The 19,252-nt window shown below is 44.8% G+C and overlaps 1 protein-coding gene across 3 annotated transcripts in view; it reads right to left on the bottom strand.

Annotated features, from left to right (window-relative positions):
* Positions 1 to 19,252, bottom strand: part of TMEM117 (transmembrane protein 117) — a 724,897-nt gene that overhangs the window by 148,138 nt on the left and 557,507 nt on the right. For all 3 annotated transcript variants that reach the window (XM_063927348.1, XM_063927349.1, XM_063927347.1), the window contains exon 6: positions 16,520 to 16,679. In XM_063927348.1, coding sequence (XP_063783418.1) covers positions 16,520 to 16,679 — 160 coding nt within the window. The remainder of the gene's footprint in view (positions 1 to 16,519; positions 16,680 to 19,252) is intronic.

The raw sequence follows: 19,252 nt of genomic DNA, 5'->3' as shown, positions 1-19,252 counted from the left end.
ACACTGCCCTGGTCAATCACATTAGTGAACCTGAAATTCAAACAAAATAGCTTGGTATTAAAGTGAAAAGGAGACACAAATTAATCTGACATACAATGCTTTTATCATCACTTACTGCTAGACTAAACTGAAACAAACTGGAATAAAGCAAAATATTACATCTGCATATTGCATCCCCAGCTATAGTATATCAATGCAAAAGTTCCAACAAAATAAAACACTATATAATCGAATGTGACTATCTGGCATGTTAAGAATTTGCAATGTCCCAAAGCTGATAAGCAATTACATGATTAAATCTTCCAGTAATGTGTAGTGTTACACTGCTGCCAGCATACAGCAAGTCATGTTCTGAAATTTCACAATGTTATTTGCTATAAAAATGTAAACCTTGAAAGCATATTGTTCCCATACACCACAAACTGTAAAATATTTTTGAAAGCATATATACAGCATACCTTGCATTGGCTCACTGAAGTTATTCATTGCATTTAATTGGACATATTTAAAAGTTACACATGTATGGGTGGGTAAGTAAATAATAAATCTCAATAGCGCTTTTAATATTACATTACTTTGAGGTACTAGCTGTAGAAAAAATGAATATTGAGATACAATAAATCTTGAGTTCAAAAACAAAGTTATGAAATTATTAAACTGTACTGTTTTTGAAAGCATTAGTCCTAGAATATATTTGCTTGTCACTCTGTAAATCATAGATCAGGGACACCAGACAGTGAGAGAGAGAGAGAGAGAGAGAGAGAGAGAGAGAGAGAGAGAGAGAGAGAGAGAGAGAAAGTGTGGAGATAGTAAAACTGGAGTGGAGAGTGTGAAACGGCAGTCTCCCTAGAGAGAGAAAGGAAGGAGGGGGAGAGAGACTGCAAGTACACCTATTGTAGCAACGTTATGATTTTTCCTGCAGCCATTTTTGGCTGCTGAAAATATCAACTGCACAGCATAAATTATACAACTGGCCTAAATGGGGATTGGGGCATTAATATATTTAATTATGTTACCAGTGTGTTAAAATGATTTCTGCATGCCTTGCAGTTTACTGTGTGGACCCCAATGTGGCCCTGAGATGGAGTCTGTAAACATCCTTAAGACAACAGATAGCAGACCTTGAAGATAAGAGAATATGTCACGGTGTTGTAACATAGAGCGGGTACACTGAGCATTGGGGGGGGGAGGGTTTATTCAGTGCGGACTGCAGATTCTGCGTTAAAGCAGAATCTGCAATCCGTTTTTTAGCATGCTGGGGGCCGCCCATCGCAGCGCAGGGCCGTCCAGCATGCTGAAAGTCCTGCCCAGTGGCTGCGACTGCAATTTAATTGTGGTCTCAGCAACTGCGGATGAACCCCTGCAACCGCAGCTAGGCTGCATATGTAGGCGGTCCACCACCATTTTTGAGATTGGAGAGGCTGCGTGTGATGTCACGCAGCCACCACAAAAACGCCACCGACCCGCACCTCTTTTTCCCTGCGCCGCCCCCACAATTCTCCATTGCCAACCTCCCTGTCAATCAGGCAGAGGTGATCGCAGCCAATGTGATTAAATCACACTGGCCGAATGCGCACGCGCAGCATGGCACCTGCACATGCGCATTTCCGCTGGACTCAGGGTTAGTGATGCGACCTGAATAACCCCTAAGTCCAATACCAGTTAGAGCAGGACCATGGGGAATAGCCCATAAGCATACAATACAGCTTTGTTATCAGAAACTATACTATATGAAGGCAGTCTTCCCTGCATGTAACTAGGATACACCATAAGGTAGAAAGTCATGCATATCTGTGCTTGGGATGGTATTTCTGTGATGAGTGAAGATATGAAGGACATATTTGACAACTTTCACATATAAGTTGAGTATTGATACTATTATTATTAGTAGTAATATTATTTGCTTATCATTCTTTTGAATTGCATGAGATTTTGTTAACATAATTTATATGCAGCAATAAACTGTATTTCTGTATTTGAACATATTAACAGGATTTAATACCTACCGGTAAATCCTTTTCTCCAAGTCCGTAGAGGATGCTGGGGTCCACTTCATGACCATAGGGGGGTATAGACGGTTACGCAGGAGCCATGGGCACTCTTAAGACTTTTCCATGGGTGTGAACTGACTCCTCCCTCTATGCCCCTCCTCCAGACCTAAGTTATAGGAACTGTGCCCAGGGAGACGGACATTTCGAGGAAAGGATTTACTTTAATACTAGTGGTGACATACATACCAGCTCACACCTCAACCATGCCGCTCACATGGCAATCAACATAACATACGCCAACAGGCATGAACCAATTGCAGCAACATGCTGAACTAACATAACACAACTAGTGTCACTCAAATAACTAAACTGCAGGTAAAGTACGCACTGGGACGGGCGCCCAGCATCCTCTACGGACTAGGAGAAAAGGATTTACCGGTAGGTATTAAAATCCTGTTTTCTCATACGTCCTAGAGGATGCTGGGGTCCACTTCATGACCATGGGGTTTATACCAAAGCTCCAGTACGGGCGGGAGAGTGCGGATAACTTCCTTGGGAATACCCTTTCAGGCTAGGATCCGGCGCTCAACAGCCACGCCGTCAAACATAGCCGCGGTAAGTCCTGATACACGTACGGCCCCTGCTACAGCAGGTCCTCGCGAAGAGGAAGAGGCCGAGGATCTTCTATGAGCAACTCCTGAAGATCTGGGTACCAAGCCCTCCTTGGCCAGTCTGGAGCAATGAAGATTGCTCGAACTCTTGTTCTTCTAATGATCCTTAGAACTTTAGGGATCAGCGGAAGTGGAGGGAAGACATACACCGACAGGAAAGCCCACTGGGCCACTAGCGCATCCACCACTATTGCTTGAGGGTCTCTCGACCTGGAACAATATCTCTGAAGCTTCTTGTTTAGACGAGATGCCATCATGTCTACTTGAGGAACTCCCCAAAGACTTGTCACCTCTGCGAAGACTTCTTGGTGGAGGCCCCACTCTCCTGGATGGAGATCGTGTCTGCTGTGGAAGTCTGCTTTCCAGTTGTCTACTCCCGGAATGGAAATTGCCGACAGAGCTTTTACATGTTTTTCTGCCCAGAGGAGGATCTTTGTCACCTCTGCCATCGCCGCTCTGATTTTCGTTTCGCCCTGCCTGTTTATATACGCGACTGCTGTTACATTGTCCGACTGGATCTGCACGGGATGATCTTGAAGAAGAAGTACCGCTTGATGAAGGCCGTTGTAAATGGCTCTCAATTCCAGCACGTTTATGTGAAGGCAGGCTTCCTGACTTGACCATTTTCCTTGGAAGCTTTCTCCCTGAGTGACAGCTCCCCAGCCTCGGAGACTTGCATCCGTGGTCACCAGGAGCCAATCCTGAATCCCGAATCTGCGTCCCTCTAGTAGGTGAGAGCTGTGTAACCACCACAGGAATGAAATCCTGGCTTTTGACGACAGGATTATCTTTTGGTGCATGTTTAGGTGGGAACCCGACCACTTGTCCAACAGGTCCCATTGGAAAACTCTGGCATGGAACCTGCCAAACTGTATGGCCTCGTAGGCCGCCACCATTTTCCCCAACAACCGAATGCACTGATGGATCGACACACTTGTTGGCTTCAATATCCGTTTTACCATTTTCTGGATTTCCAGAGCCTTTTCCACCGGAAGAAAAACTCTCTTAACTTCTGTGTCCAGGATCATCCCGAGAAAAGACAATCTTGTCGTCGGTTCCAACTGTGACTTTGGATAATTTATGATCCAACCATGGGGGTGATTCCGAGTTGTTCGCTCGCTAGCAGATTTTAGCAGCATTGCACACGCTAGGCCGCCGCCCTCTGGGAGTGAATCTTAGCTTAGCAGAATAGCGAATGAAAGATTAGCAGAATTGCGAATAGAACATTCTTAGCAGTTTCTGAGTAGCTCCAGACCTACTCACAGATTGCGACCAGCTCAGACCTTTTCGTTCCTGGTTTGACGTCACAAACACACCCAGCGTTCGCCCAGCCACTCCCCCGTTTCTCCAGCCACTCCCGCGTTTTTCCCTGAAACACCTGCGTTTTTCCCCACACTCCCAGAAAACGGACAGTTTCCGCCCAGAAACACCCACTTCATGTCAATCACACTCCGATCAGCAGAACGATGAAAAAACTTTGTTACGCCGTGAGTAAAATACCAAACTTTTGTGCTAATTTACTTGGCGCAGGCGCACTGCGAACATTGCGCATGCGCAGTTTGCGACTAATCGCTCCGTAGCGAAAAAAAATAACGAGCGATCAACTCGGAATCACCCCCCATGTTGTTGGAGTATGGACAGGGAGAGCGTGATGTTTTGTAATAACTGCTCCCTGGATCTTGCCTTTATCAGGAGATCGTCCAGATAAGGAATTATATTGACTCCTTTTTGATGCAGGAGAACCATCATCTCCGCCATCACCTTGGTGGATACCCTCGGTGCCGTGGAGAGGCCGAAAGGCAACGTCCGGAATTTTTAATGGCAATCCTGAACCGCGAATCTCAGATAAGCCTGGTGAAAAGGATTAATGGGAACATGCAGGTAAGCATCCTTTATGTCTACCGAAACCATGTAGTCCCCCTCCTCCAGACTGGAAATCACTGCCCGGAGTGATTCCATCTTGAACTTGAACCGTTTCAAGTAGAGATTCAGATTTTTTAGGTTTAGGATCGGTTTGACCGAGCCGTCCGGCTTCGGAACTACAAAAAGGCTTGAATAAAACACCTCCCCTCCTACCTGCAAAGAAGGGGAAACCTCTCGCTTTTTTGTATTTATTGGGCCGAAAGGACTGCATGTGAGAGTGATATGTCTTTTTTGCCGGTGCAGGCGCAGAGGGCAAAAATGTCGACTTAACTGCGGTAGCCTCCGAGACTAACGCATCTAGTCCATCGCCAAATAAGGCCTCACCTTTATATGGGAGAGCCTGCATATTTCTTTTGGAATCTGCATCCGCGTTCCACTGGCAAACCCACAACGCCCGCCGAGCCGACACTGCCATGGTAGCGGCTTGTGAACTCAAGTGTCCAATATCTTTCATCGCTTCTAGAATGTATGCGGCAGCGTCTTTGATATTCCCTAACTTAAGGAGTATCTCATCTTTGTCAATCGTGTCAATTTCAGATGACAAGCTTTCTGACCATTTTTCAATAGCGCGACTCACCCACGCGCAAGCAATTGTGGGCCTGAGCATTACCATTGGTAACATAAATGGATTTCAATGTAGTTTCCATCTTTCGGTCTGCCGGCTCCTTTAGTGAAGCCGTGCCAGGTGCAGGGAGAATTACCTTCTTTGTCAACCTGGACAGTGCACTGTCTAACACAGGGGGTGACTCCCATTTTTTCCTGTCCTCTACCGGGAAAGGATAAGCTATCTGAATTCTCTTGGGAATACGAAATTTCTTTTCGGGATTCACCCACATCTCCTCAAAGAGAGTATTAAGCTCGTGAGAAGGGGGAAAAGTTACCTTGGATTTCTTTTCTTTATAGAAATAAGCCTTCTCCTGAGGTACAGGAGTGGCTTCCGTGACTTCCAGAACTTCCCTTATAGCCACAATCATATATTGTATATTTTTAGCCAATTTATGATCTATTTCCCTGGAATCATTATCATCGACACAAGAATCAGTGTCCGTGTCGGTATCAGTATTCACAACATTTGCAAATGGTCTTTTATGTGACCCAGAGGGGTAGCCTGCGGATGGAAGAACAGAATCCTGAAAAATCACATCTTCCACAGATTTTCTCCAGCATTCAGCATGAGATTCAGCCTTATCTAATCTCCTATTGATATGATGCATACTATCACGTATTTCTTTCACCCATGCAGGCTCTTGGTGTGCCGGCAGCACCACCACATTACAACTCTGTGTCCCTAAAATGTCTTCCTCCAGGGATGAACTCCCTGCCTCAGACATGTCACAAACGTGTACAACACACTCACAGACACACTGGGACTTATAGGGGACAGACCCACAGTAAAATCTGTCAGAGGGACACAGTTTAGGAGCAGCCAGTTCACAACCCAGCGCCAAAGAAAAAATCCCTGTGCCGCGTACTTTGTACACAGAGACAAAATCCCTTTGTCGTGTACTCCGTACACAGAAACCTTTAAGCGCTATTATATTATGAACAATATGTTTTAGCACCCAGGCCCCCCTTTTTTCACCCTGATACTTGTTCAGAAGTGGAGGAGGACCAGCTTCTTCTCTGCAGTCTGTGAATGAGAGAAAATGGCGCTGAACAGTGTGCTGGCTGACTGAGGAGGAAGCTCCGCCCCCGCAATGACGCGTTTCTCCTCAGAGATTTTTCACATAATATTTATACTGGCGGGGGTAGGGCTGTGCCTTGGCATCTTATGCCCCCTTTTATCCAGTTTACGAGGTTATTTGCTGCTCAGGGTGCCCCCCCCCAGCGCCCTGCAGTGCCTGTGTATGTGTGGACAGCAATGGCGCGCTGCGCTCCCGCCAGCCGCGTGGTACCTCAGCCGTCACTTTACTTGATTGAAGATCTGTCTTCTTACACTCACCTGTCTTCTGACTTCTGGCTCCGTGAGGGGGGTGACGGTGTGCTGTGGGAGTGAGCATCTAGCCACGGCTAGCGTTCAGTTCCCTTCAGGAGCTAATGGTGTCCTGTCAGCCAGAAGCAGAGCCATGAAACTCTTCAGGAAGTTGGTTCCTACTTCTGCCCTCTCAGTCCCACGAAGCAGGGAGACTGTTGCCAGCAGTTCTCCCTGAAAATAAAAAACCTAACATAAGTCTTTTCAAAGAAACTCAGTAGAGCTCCCCTGGAGTGCATCCAGTCTGCCTGGGCACAATTCTAAAACTGAGGTGTGGAGGAGGGGCATAGAGGGAGGAGCCAGTTCACACCCATGGAAAAGTCTTAAGAGTTCCCATGGCTCCTGCGGAACCGTCTATACCCCCCTATGGTCATGAAGTGGACCCCAGCATCCTCTAGGACGTATGAGACATTTACTTTCAGATTATATTTACTGATTGACATAGAACAAAAGTGGCAAACAATTAGTGATGTGCACCGGACATTTTTCGGGTTTTGTGTTTTGGTTTTGGATTCGGTTCCGCGGCCGTGTTTTGGATTCGGACGCGTTTTGGCAAAACCTCACCGAAATTTTTTTGTCGGATTCGGGTGTGTTTTGGATTCGGGTGTTTTTTTCAAAAAACCCTAAAAAACAGCTTAAATCATAGAATTTGGGGGTCATTTTGATCCCATAGTATTATTAACCTCAATTACCATAATTTCCACTCATTTCCAGTCTATTCTGAACACCTCACAATATTATTTTTAGTCCTACAATTTGCACCGAGGTCGCTGGATGGCTAAGCTAATCGACACAAGTGGCCGACACAAACACCTGGCCCATCTAGGAGTGGCACTGCAGTGTCAAGACAGGATGGCACTTCAAAAAAAATTGTCCCCAAACAGCACATGATGCAAAGAAAAAAAGAGGCGCACCAAGGTCGCTGTGTGACTAAGCTAAGCGACACAAGTGGCCGACACAAACACCTGGCCAATCTAGGAGTGGCACTGCAGTGTCAAGACAGGATGGCACTTCAAAAAAATTGTCCCCAAACAGCACATGATGCAAAGAAAAAAAGAGGCGCACCAAGGTCGCTGTGTGACTAAGCTAAGCGACACAAGTGGCCGACACAAACACCTGGCCCATCTAGGAGTGGCACTGCAGTGTCAAGACAGGATGGCACTTCAAAAAAATTGTCCCCAAACAGCACATGATGCAAAGAAAAAAAGAGGCGCACCACAGGTATAGAATGTAGATGGATAGTATACTTGATGACGACACAGAGGTAGGTACAGCAGTGGCCTTCCATACCGTACTGCTATATATAGTATACCGGTGGTCACTGTGTCAGCAAACTGCAAAACTAAAATGCACCACAGGTATAGAATGTAGATGGATAGTATACTTAATGAATGACGACAGAGAGGTAGGTACAGCAGTGGCCTTCCATACTGCTATATATAGTATACTGGTGGTCACTGTGTCAGCAAACTGCAAAACTAAAATGCACCACAGGTATAGAATGTAGATGGATAGTATACTTAATGAATGACGACACAGAGGTAGGTACAGCAGTGGCCTTCCGTACCGTACTGCTATATATAGTATACTGGTGGTCACTGTGTCAGCAAACTGCAAAACTAAAATGCACCACAGGTATAGAATGTAGATGGATAGTATACTTAATGAATGACGACACAGAGGTAGGTACAGCAGTGGCCTACCGTACTGCTATATATAGTATACTGGTGGTCACTGTGTCAGCAAACTGCAAAACTAAAATGCACCACAGGAATAGAATGTAGATGGATAGTATACTTAATGAATGACGACACAGAGGTAGGTACAGCAGTGGCCTACCGTACTGCTATATATAGTATACTGGTGGTCACTGTGTCAGCAAACTGCAAAACTAAAATGCACCACAGGTATAGAATGTAGATGGATAGTATACTTAATGAATGACGACACAGAGGTAGGTACAGCAGTGGCCTACCGTACTGCTATATATAGTACACTGGTGGTCACTGTGTCAGCAAACTGCAAAACTAAAATGCACCACAGGTATAGAATGTAGATGGATAGTATACTTAATGAATGACGACACAGAGGTAGGTACAGCAGTGGCCTACCGTACTGCTATATATAGTATACTGGTGGTCACTGTGTCAGCAAACTGCAAAACTAAAATGCACCACAGGTATAGAATGTAGATGGATAGTATACTTAATGAATGACGACACAGAGGTAGGTACAGCAGTGGCTTACCGTACTGCTATATAAAGTATACTGGTGGTCACTGTGTCAGCAAACTGCAAAACTAAAATGCACCACAGGTATAGAATGTAGATGGATAGCATACTTAATGAATGATGACACAGAGGTAGGTACAGCAGTGGCCTACCGTACTGCTATATATAGTACACTGGTGGTCACTGTGTCAGCAAACTGCAAAACTAAAATGCACCACAGGTATAGAATGTAGATGGATAGTATACTTAATGAATGACGACACAGAGGTAGGTACAGCAGTGGCCTACCGTACTGCTATATATAGTATACTGGTGGTCACTGTGTCAGCAAAACTCTGCACTGTACTCCTCCTATATAATATTAATTATACTGGTGGTCCCCAGTCCCCACAATAAAGCAGCACACTGAGCACAGATATGGAGTGTTTTTCAGGCAGACAACGTATACTGGTGGTCACTGTCAGCAAAACCCTGCACTGTACTCCTGCTATATAATACAGCTGCTCCCCAGTCCCCACAATTAAGCAGTGTGAGCACAGATATATTATGCAGCACACTGAGCACAGATATGGTATGGAGCGTTTTTTTCAGGCAGAGAACGGATAAAACTGGTGGTCACTTATCAGCAAAACTCTGCACTGTACTCCTCCTAACAGCTGCTCCCCAGTCCTCCCCACAATTAAGCAATAAAGCAATCAAGTTCAACAATAAACGGAGAGTACGCCAGCCACGTCCTCTCCCTATCATCTCCAATGCACGAGTGAAAATGGCGGCGACGCGCGGCTGCTTATATAGAATCCGAATCTCGCGAGAATCCGATAGCGGGATGATGACGATCGGGCGCGCTCGGGTTAGCCGAGCAAGGCGGGAAGGTTCGAACCTGCATCGGACCCGTGTAAAATGGGTGAAGTTCGGGGGGGTTCAGTTTCCGAGAAACCGAACCCGCTCATCACTACAAACAATGAAAATTCTCATGCTTGAATTTACATATTTTGCAAGTTAGATTTGGGTGGGTTATTTTGTTTCTGTGCAGGGTGAATACTGGCTGCTTTATTTTTACACTGCAATTTTGCAATTTAGATTTCACTTTGAACACACCCCACCCAAATCTAATGGTGCCCATACACTTATGAGATAATCGGTGCTATCCTTCGATTTCGACCACATCTGTGAGAGAAATCGAAGGATTGTATGCACATTTTAGGTACCTTGAGACGCGATGCGTGGGCACGCCGGTCGAATATCGCGTCTCAAGATATTATGCTGCACATAATATTTCTCGCATCGCAGTGAGATCGCACGTGGTTTTAAACCCACATGAGATACATCGCACTGCGATGTGCACCCGCCAGGAGCGGCCGGAGGCCGCTCCCGCTCGGTGGTGACGTGCCCATAACGTGATTACCATGCGATCTATCGCATGATTGCATGGTAACCACTTTGGCAGTTCAGGTGCGATTTGATCGCATCTGAACTGCTGGTGCGATGCCCCGCGATGTCGCGTCGCGGGGCATCGCACAAGTGTATGGTCAGCATTACTCTCTCTGCACATGTTATATCTGCCTCCCCTGCAGTGCACATGGTTTTGCCCATTAGCTAACTAATTTCCTGCAGCGATCAGATCTGAATTAGGCCCATAGTCTATGTTTGCAGCTTCCCTTACTTAACAGAAAAGATTTACATGGCTCCAGCCTCAATCACTATTCCATCCCTTTATTTGAAGAAAAAAATAAGGACTTCTACTGGCAGACATGTATGCTCCATCACACCCTTATCATAACAGATACAGTACATGTGTTTGCAGTGCTTTAGTGAGTTTGAATCCAAGAGGAAGTGAGCAGCTTGACAAGACCACCAAGCAGATCGAAGGACATGAAAAAGAGTTCTGGAGGTGCAAGAAGATGCCGTGGAAGAGTTGAGAATCATGAGTGTTGATGATGGTGGCCGCCGACGGCACACAAGGCAGAAGCTGAAGAAGAGGGGCCCTGAGTTTCCCACTGCAACGTCTCTCTATGGAGTTGTAAGCGGTATTGGGCTACCACTACTTATCTCTAAAGCCTCCCTAGGCCACCAGGGTATTTAGAATTAGGCTGTAGCCATTGTAACAATTACCATTAAGCTGTGTGTGCTGAACTAATAAGCATTAGGCCATGGGCCTCTATAACAATTGGCTTAAGGCCAATATGCCCTTGGAGGAATTACTGTTGGTTGCTTGTGACTGTTAATTAATCTGTGTAGTGTTTGTTATTAAAGTTATTAATTTGAATATTACAGGAAGTGAGCTACACCCTAGAAGTTGAAATAGTTACCTGGTTATTTGGACACTAGCACAACCGGAATGGCCATCTGGGTCTTCAGCCAAATACTAGAAGGGCCAATGATCTGGTCTGCCTTAAAAGCTCGGGTGAGCAGCTCCACCTCCCCGTGCTCTGCTTAGCTGCACGGTAATTTGCTGCACCCCATGACTCCCGGCATGCCCGTAATATACAGAGGCGGTAACACCCCCTGTGTGATGTGGCCACACCCCCACATGGTGAGGCCACACCCCTTTCATGTGCACTCACCTTTGGCATATGCAGAAGGTATAATGTCAGGGCTGTTTTAGAGCCCCAGTCCATCCCTGGGCACTAGGCCTGTTGTAGATAGTAGCCTGACTGTTTAGTCAGTTTAGTCATTGTTTGGGGTGGCACATGAATAGCACAGGGCCAGTAAATGGTCTCTCCCACAGGGCCCTTCGAGTGAAGAGCAGCTGCAGTGAGAACCTTCTGTGTCTGTTCTATCCTTTTCCCCTTTTTTCTGGGTATGAGTAGGCCTTACACCTCTGCCGCTGCGATTGTTTGCTGCTGATCGGGGCTGGAGCTGACGTCAGACACCCTCCTTGAAAACGACCTCCTGTGTTTTTCTGGACACTCCTGTAAAACGGTCAGTTGCAACCCACAAATGGTCACTTCCTGTCAATAACCTTGCGATTGCCCGTGTGATCGCTTTTTTCGCACCATCCCATCGCTAGGCATTGATGACCGGTGCTACTGTCCGTAGCGCCTGCGCATTGAGGTGCTGTTTTGTAATAAATACTAGCTCCCACTGCACAAAATCAAGATTTTGGTATTATATAAACAGCTCTGTACAACAAATAAAGATCTTTTTATTCTGTAACACAAAATCTACTCCATTTCACAAAATGGTCTGTTTGATGTTACAGTCTATACAGTGCAGCATAAAAATCTTACTATTTACAAAATTGCTAGTACAATATAATTAATCGTAAGTTTCAAGTTATTAATTTAACACAAAAGTTGTAAGTTACAAAACAGATCTTGAGCTGCTGAAATAAGTCTGTTATGCAAAATTTAATTTGTATTATTCTTTATGTTACAAAAATGACCTTGCATTGGTAAATACAATATTTGCATACAATATACTTTTTGTTGTTTTGAAGTATTTAACACCCTTTACCCCCTATTGATGCCACTGCATCACTGCATACAATCACTGGCATAATCAAAAACAGTACCACTAGCATGTGTTAAATATTATTTTTACTCTTTAATAAAAATACATGCTTTATGATGTGCCCAATATACTTATACTGTAACTAAACTTGGACTTCCAAGTTGCATTCTGTCAACTACTATATCTTGTATGTACCAGCCAGCGGCGGCTCCAGAGATGGGGCTGCAGCACAGTCCAAAATTCAAATAGGGGAGCCATAACTGCCAATCGAAACTCTGTCAATCTATTGCTGTTCCAGACTCACTGGCAGGTTGTGTGACTCCCCTATTTGAATTTTGGACTGCGCTGCAGCCCCACCTCTGTACCTGTATACTACTATAATGAGCAACGCAAGCTTCACTACGTTACAAATGCTGGGAGAAATAGCATAAAGAGGCAGAACAAAAGTGAGAGACTCAAAGACGGTACTGTATCTCTGGTGAAGGGTTAACAGAAGAGTAAACAAGGGTTCTGTGCTCACCTATTCATATTTCTGACAAGAACAGAAGTCTGACCACCAAGCAGACTTCAGTGACATACAATGTAGCGTACTCCATCACTGGAATAGGCACGCAGATTTTTATATAAATCAGGCTTTTCTTTTTTCTGTAATAAAATTATTGTATTTTGTAAATGTTTTACTAATTTATATATTAAAATAAGCAAAAGAAGGGACTGGCCTGGCAAATGCAACCCAGAACAGGTTGGCAACTAGAGATAAGATATTAGCATATTATGAGACATATTTATGACTCCATATCTGCAATATCTGCCACCGTCCCTCCATTTCCAACTAAAAATGAAACCCCCATAGGTTTCTATGAGAACTGCTGTGCTTCCGGATATCCCAAGCGCTGACATGCAAAGCATCCCAGAGCTAGGCCTTGATAGGTAACGCCAAATGGTGATGTCCTATAGTAGCCTACTCATTTGCAAATATTTACAGAGAGGGATCTGACGGCTGCAGATGCACATTTGTGGTGATGGACCCGAACCAGGAAGCAGTGTGATAGTGTTATACTATCATATTGCTTAAAGCTCTTCGTCAGGACGGACTCTTGTCAATGCCCATCTCTGAGTAAGAGGATTTTCACAAATTTGTGTGAAAATATTAATGTTCACATTGTGAAGTTGTGCAATTTTTTTCAAATCACATCTGCATTAAAAATATGGATTGTAATATAAACAGTGTGCAGCAAGTCGGCACACCAAATTGCCCTGTATACAGCAGAAGCCAGTACCCTCCCGAAATTGAACTCCTGTCGGAGGACGGCCCATAACACGGATGCACGACGGGCGGCACTCTTAGATGGCTTGGAATAAAGATTCTCAGTCCCCATTGGATTATCAGTGTTTCAGAACCTTTCACTTGTGTTCTTTCATCAGGATATATATATATACAGGTTGAGTATCCCATATCCAAATATTCCGAAATACGGAATATTCCGAAATACGGACTTTTTTGAGTGAGAGTGAGATAGTGAAACCTTTGTTTTTGATGGCTCAATGTACACAAACTTTGTTTAATACACAAAGTTATTAAAAATATTGTATTAAATGACCTTCAGGCTGTGTGGAAAAGGTGTATATGAAACATAAATTAATTGTGTGAATGTAGACACACTTTGTTTAATGCACAAAGTTACAAAAAATATTGGCTAAAATGACCTTCAGGCTGTGTGTACAAGGTGTATATGAAACATAAATGCATTCTGTGCTTAGACTTGGGTTCCATCACCATGATATCTCATTATGGTATGCAATTATTCCGAAATACGGAAAAATCCGATATCCAAAATACCTCTGGTCCCAAGCATTTTGGATAATGGATACTCAACCTGTATATATATATATATATATATATATACCAACGATCAAAATCAGAGGCGGCACTCTGAGTCTTTAAAGGCAGTGAAAAAACTGTATTAGTGAGGTCAACATTTCGGGGACCACCTCCCCGTCTTCATATATATATATATATATATATATATATATATATATAAAATATTATATGCAGTTTTAATACCACTATGATCCAAATATGCACAGAACATCTATTTACCAAATAAAGCCATCTTACAGCATAACCAGCCCGGATCACTCCATTGACAGATCCTATGATATCGACCCCAAAATAGATCATTTGACCAGGTTTTTCATGGTACACAGCACTGATATAATGTTTTTACCAGATCCAGGATCACATAGGTGAGCGCAGGTGGTGTGCGTCCGGTGGGAGCACACACCTGTATACAGTGGTGTCATTGGAGTATGCACACTGGCTCTGTCAATGCAGCAGTATAGTGGTGGTGCAATGGAACTATCTAGGGATCGCAGGCCTCTGTAACACCGTTTCTATGTGAGTATTGCTGGAGACTCCCAGGAGCACATACTTCTGGCATGAAGGATGGAGCTGAAAGGAGCTTGGACATGCAGCACTTGTGCATCAGTGCACGAGGCCATGCCTCTGGCAATCTGGGTACCTAGTGCCATATGGAGAAACTGCGCAGGGCGCTCTCTCCTAACATGGACAAGGGCTGATCTGTCTCTCCTCCTGCATCTCAGACTCCCCCCTTATAAAAGGTAGCACTGGTAGTAATGGGGAGACAGAGTATCCTAGGCCACAGACATCATGTAGCCCGGTGGACTCCCCTGCAGTTCTCCACAAAGTCTGTGGGACACATTCCATGTATAGAGCCCTCTTGTGATTATGAAACAGGGACGAGCAGACTGAAGACCTGCAAGTCTTGGATCGTATGTATAACTAGGACTCCACCTGTGCCTGCCAACTGGATGTGCTGGGACTTGTAATGCCACTGCAGCTGAAGTGATCTCCGAATCTCATGGGTTGATAACATATAACTACAATTCATGTATTACACTGTATGAGTCACTGGAATGCAGTATTTTATTGAGATCATTTGATGCTGTCTGTACTGTATGGTGGCCACCAGGATGCTGTGTTGTATATGGTGGCCATTGGAATATATATTTGTTGTATAATGGTAACTTGGATACTACTGTTCTGTATGGCAGTCACTGGGATGCTTATCTGTGCTCTATTGTGGTCACTGAGATGCTTTATGGCAATCACAAAGGATGATCTGTGTATTGAATAGCAGCCACTAGGATGCTCTTTGTACTGTATGGCTGTGCCTAGGATGCTGTCTGTATTTTATGATGGGCACTGGGATGTGGTATGTGTTGTATGGCAGTCACTGGGATGCTGTATGCACTGTATGGCACTCACTGACATGCTGTCTGCACTGTATGGCACATACTGACATGCTGTCTGAACAACATGGCAGTCACTGGGATGTTCCCTGTATTTTATGCTGATCACATGGATACTCTCTATACTTTATGGTGGTTATTGGGATACTGTTCGCACTGTTTGGAAGTCATGTGGATGCTCTCTTTATTTTATTGTCTACAGTGTATTTGGCCCCACCTACATGAAGCCACTTTCAAATTTTTTGCAGTGTCACTTTAAGTTCCTAACCCAATCTGCAGATAAACCAGGTTTATTTCAAGACACAGACAGATAAGCAATAATATCAAGTTCTTTGAAATTTCCGGCAATTAGCTTGATTTCTTGTCAAACTGCACACTTACCAGTAAAAGAGATACACAAACTGCATATTGTTGTTACCATTAAATCACTAAAATCTCTTTCCAATACAACCTTATTAGACCGAACATACCAGTTTGAAGGAGGAAGGCTCCTAATGATTATTCATGAAAGAGACAGGTTCATTAAACTTAACTGTGTGCAATCTACTGGCCATAATTAATAGTGAGATCACCAGCGGTTTTATTAATGAATCCCATTACAAAGTTCAAATTGAGAAACTAATATTTGTAGTTATTACTCTAAATACAGAAGTAAACAACTGGAATGAAAGGTCTACAATAATAAGACATTAAACACAAATTGATCATTTGACACCTTGCATATTTTAATTTTATTGAAATATTTTATCTGACGCAAAACCTTTTAGCAATTTTTAGTTTACATTTGTGCCAAAAAATATTGATTGCCCTTTTGTCAGTGCAGAAATAGTATTTTATGTAGGCAATATTTCTTATTCTCCTATGTAACTGTACTGTACCTCAGACAGTACTCAAACATATTCCCTTAGCAGTCTGACATTTTATTGTATGTCAAGGAGTGTTTGAGGCTGTACCTTTAACAAACAACAAAACCAAATGTTTATTTAAAAAATGGAAACTACATACCTGCATAACGATAAGAAGGTCAAACACCAAAATAAATGAAGCCAAAAAAGCTCTTGAGACCTCATCACTGGGCAAAAATCCACGATTTAGCTTGTCCCAGCTTATCCAGTCAGTAGTAATGATTACAACCGCCACAGAGGTCAGGCTGAACAAAACAGTCCTAGAAGACACAAAGGCAATACCTGAGCAGATTTAACAAGGACAACTAAATACTGTATACTGAATTAGTCACATATAATCTCATTGTTTTACAGTACAACCATTTAATGGATGGTAGGCAATTACATAACTACAATAGTTTTCACCAATGTCCTACAACATTTTTGTTTGTAATAAACTACTGAAAATAGCAAAAGAAATCACAATCTGATTCTACCCATAAAGCACATAAACAGATTACATATAAGTGTACGTCATCATAAACCAATAAATAATGAGATCTGTAGAATGAATCCTGAGCATAGGACAGGCTACTAAATAAAAAGCATGAGACTCCCACTAATCAGTGCTATATTTATCTCGTATGGGCTCAAAGTACAATATGCAGAGGTCTAGAACTGTTATTCCTGCACTGAGCACAGGGACCAAACCTGTAAGGCGATAACAGGGAAGTGGGCACTGCAACTTATAGAGATGGAACAATTACTGCAGATAGCACCTTGAGCACTCATCTGTGTTGCTAAGCTACGGGATTAGGTGAAAACCGGACCGGACCAAATTCCGGAATGCCGGACCGGATCAGCTCCCTGCAGCGACCTCTGCCGCTGGGGAGCTGTGAAAGCGCGTCCCCGTCCGGGGGGGCGGGTCCGCGGATGGGACTGTCAGTGGGGAGGGAGAAATCCCTGCCGGCTCCCGCACGAAGCTGCTGCACTGCTAGGAGGCTGTCAGCCCTGCACAGTGGCGCTGTCTGTGCGCTGCTGTCACACAGGGGAACCGCTGTGCAGGGCTGACAGCCTCCCACCTACCGCGCTGGTACTACACTCGGGCAGAGGGATGGAGGGGGGAGAACGGACATAGCTGCTGGTGCTGCAGCTCATCTATTTCACACACTGGCTGCATAGGGAGGTTTTTTTTTTCTTTTTTAGAGCAGTATAAATATATAAATAAATAAATAAATAATAATAAATGACCACTTGCCCATTGTTTTTGTTGGGAGGGTAGGGGGTGTGACCACGCCGCCTTTATAAAAAAATATAATTAAAACTAATATTTATGAGCAGCGCCACATGCAGTGGTGCCAAGAGGCGGGTAATCAGGTATTAATTACCCTGTCCCAGGCTGCTGGAGGGGCCCGACAGGGGATTCTAAAACTAATATTTATGAGCAGCGCCACATGCAGTGGTACCAAGAGGCGGGTAATCAGGTATTAATTACCCTTTCCAAGGCTGCTGGAGGGGCCCGACAGGGGAGTCCACATCCCCCTTCCCAAATATACTTACGCTTGGCGGTACTGGGCAGCGTCCTGTAGTGCACATGCGTCATGTTCCCAGATGTCACTGGGCAGATGGCGCCGTCGGCCGAAGAGGAGGGACCTGCTTCCGATTAAGCAACCTGGCCCCTTTGCATAAATTGCACACAATTAATACTTTAATTAATCATATCTTTCAGAGGTGTAGATACGCACCCAATTTAGGCCACACCGCATTACATTACTGGGGCCCAGCATGGCTTTCCACGCCCCTGTGGGGTGGGGCGCCGTTATATCCATTCCGGTTGGTAGAATTGGGTGCAGAACACCCAGACAAACTTATATGCTATTGGTGCCGAAATAGGACATCCTTAGATATCAGTACCAGGTCCCGGAATGGGGGGCAGACCATCTTAGATACCTGTTCCGGGTTCCGGAACAGGATGCATACCACCTTAAATAGCTGTTTCATGTGCCGGAATTGTGTGCAGGACACCCAGACAACCTTAGATAGCCTTTCAGGGAGCCAGAATAGGGCGCAGACCACCTTAGATACCTGTTCCGGGTGCCAAAACAGGGCTCAAACCATCTTAGACAACCGGTCCGGGTGCCGGAACAGGATGCAGATCATCTTAGATAGCGGTTTCATGTGCCGGAATGGTGTACAGAACACCCAGACAACCTTAGATAGCTGTTCAGGGTGCCGGAATAGGGCGCAGAACACCTTAGATACCTGTTCCGGGTGCCGGAACAGGGCTCAAACCATCTTAGACAACCGGTCCGGGTGCCGGAACAGGATGCAGACCATCTTAGATAGCGGTTTCATGTGCCGGAATGGTGTACAGAACACCCAGACAACCTTAGATACCTGTTCCGGGTGCCGGAAAAGGGCGCAGACCACCTTAGATACCTGTTCCGGGTGCCGAAACAGGGCTCAAACCATCTTAGACAACCGGTCCGGGTGCCGGAACAGTATGCAGACCATTTTAGATAGCGGTTTCAGGTGCCGGAATGGTGTACAGAACACCCAGACAACCTTAGACAGCTGTTCAGGGTGCCTTGAAAGGCCGCAGACCACCTTAGATACCTGTTCCGGGTGCCAAAACAGGGCTCAAACCATCTTAGACAACCGGTCCGGGTGCCGGAACAGGATGCAGACCATCTTAGATAGCGGTTTCATGTGCCGGAATGGTGTACAGAACACCCAGACAACCTTAGATACCTGTTCCGGGTGCCGGAAAAGGGCGCAGACCACCTTAGATACCTGTTCCGGGTGCCGAAACAGGGCTCAAACCATCTTAGACAACCGGTCCGGGTGCCGGAAC

This window comes from Pseudophryne corroboree, chromosome 6 (assembly GCF_028390025.1).
Source record: "Pseudophryne corroboree isolate aPseCor3 chromosome 6, aPseCor3.hap2, whole genome shotgun sequence".
In the NCBI taxonomy this organism is placed as follows: domain Eukaryota; kingdom Metazoa; phylum Chordata; class Amphibia; order Anura; family Myobatrachidae; genus Pseudophryne; species Pseudophryne corroboree.
This window is presented reverse-complemented; position numbering and strand designations above follow the sequence as displayed.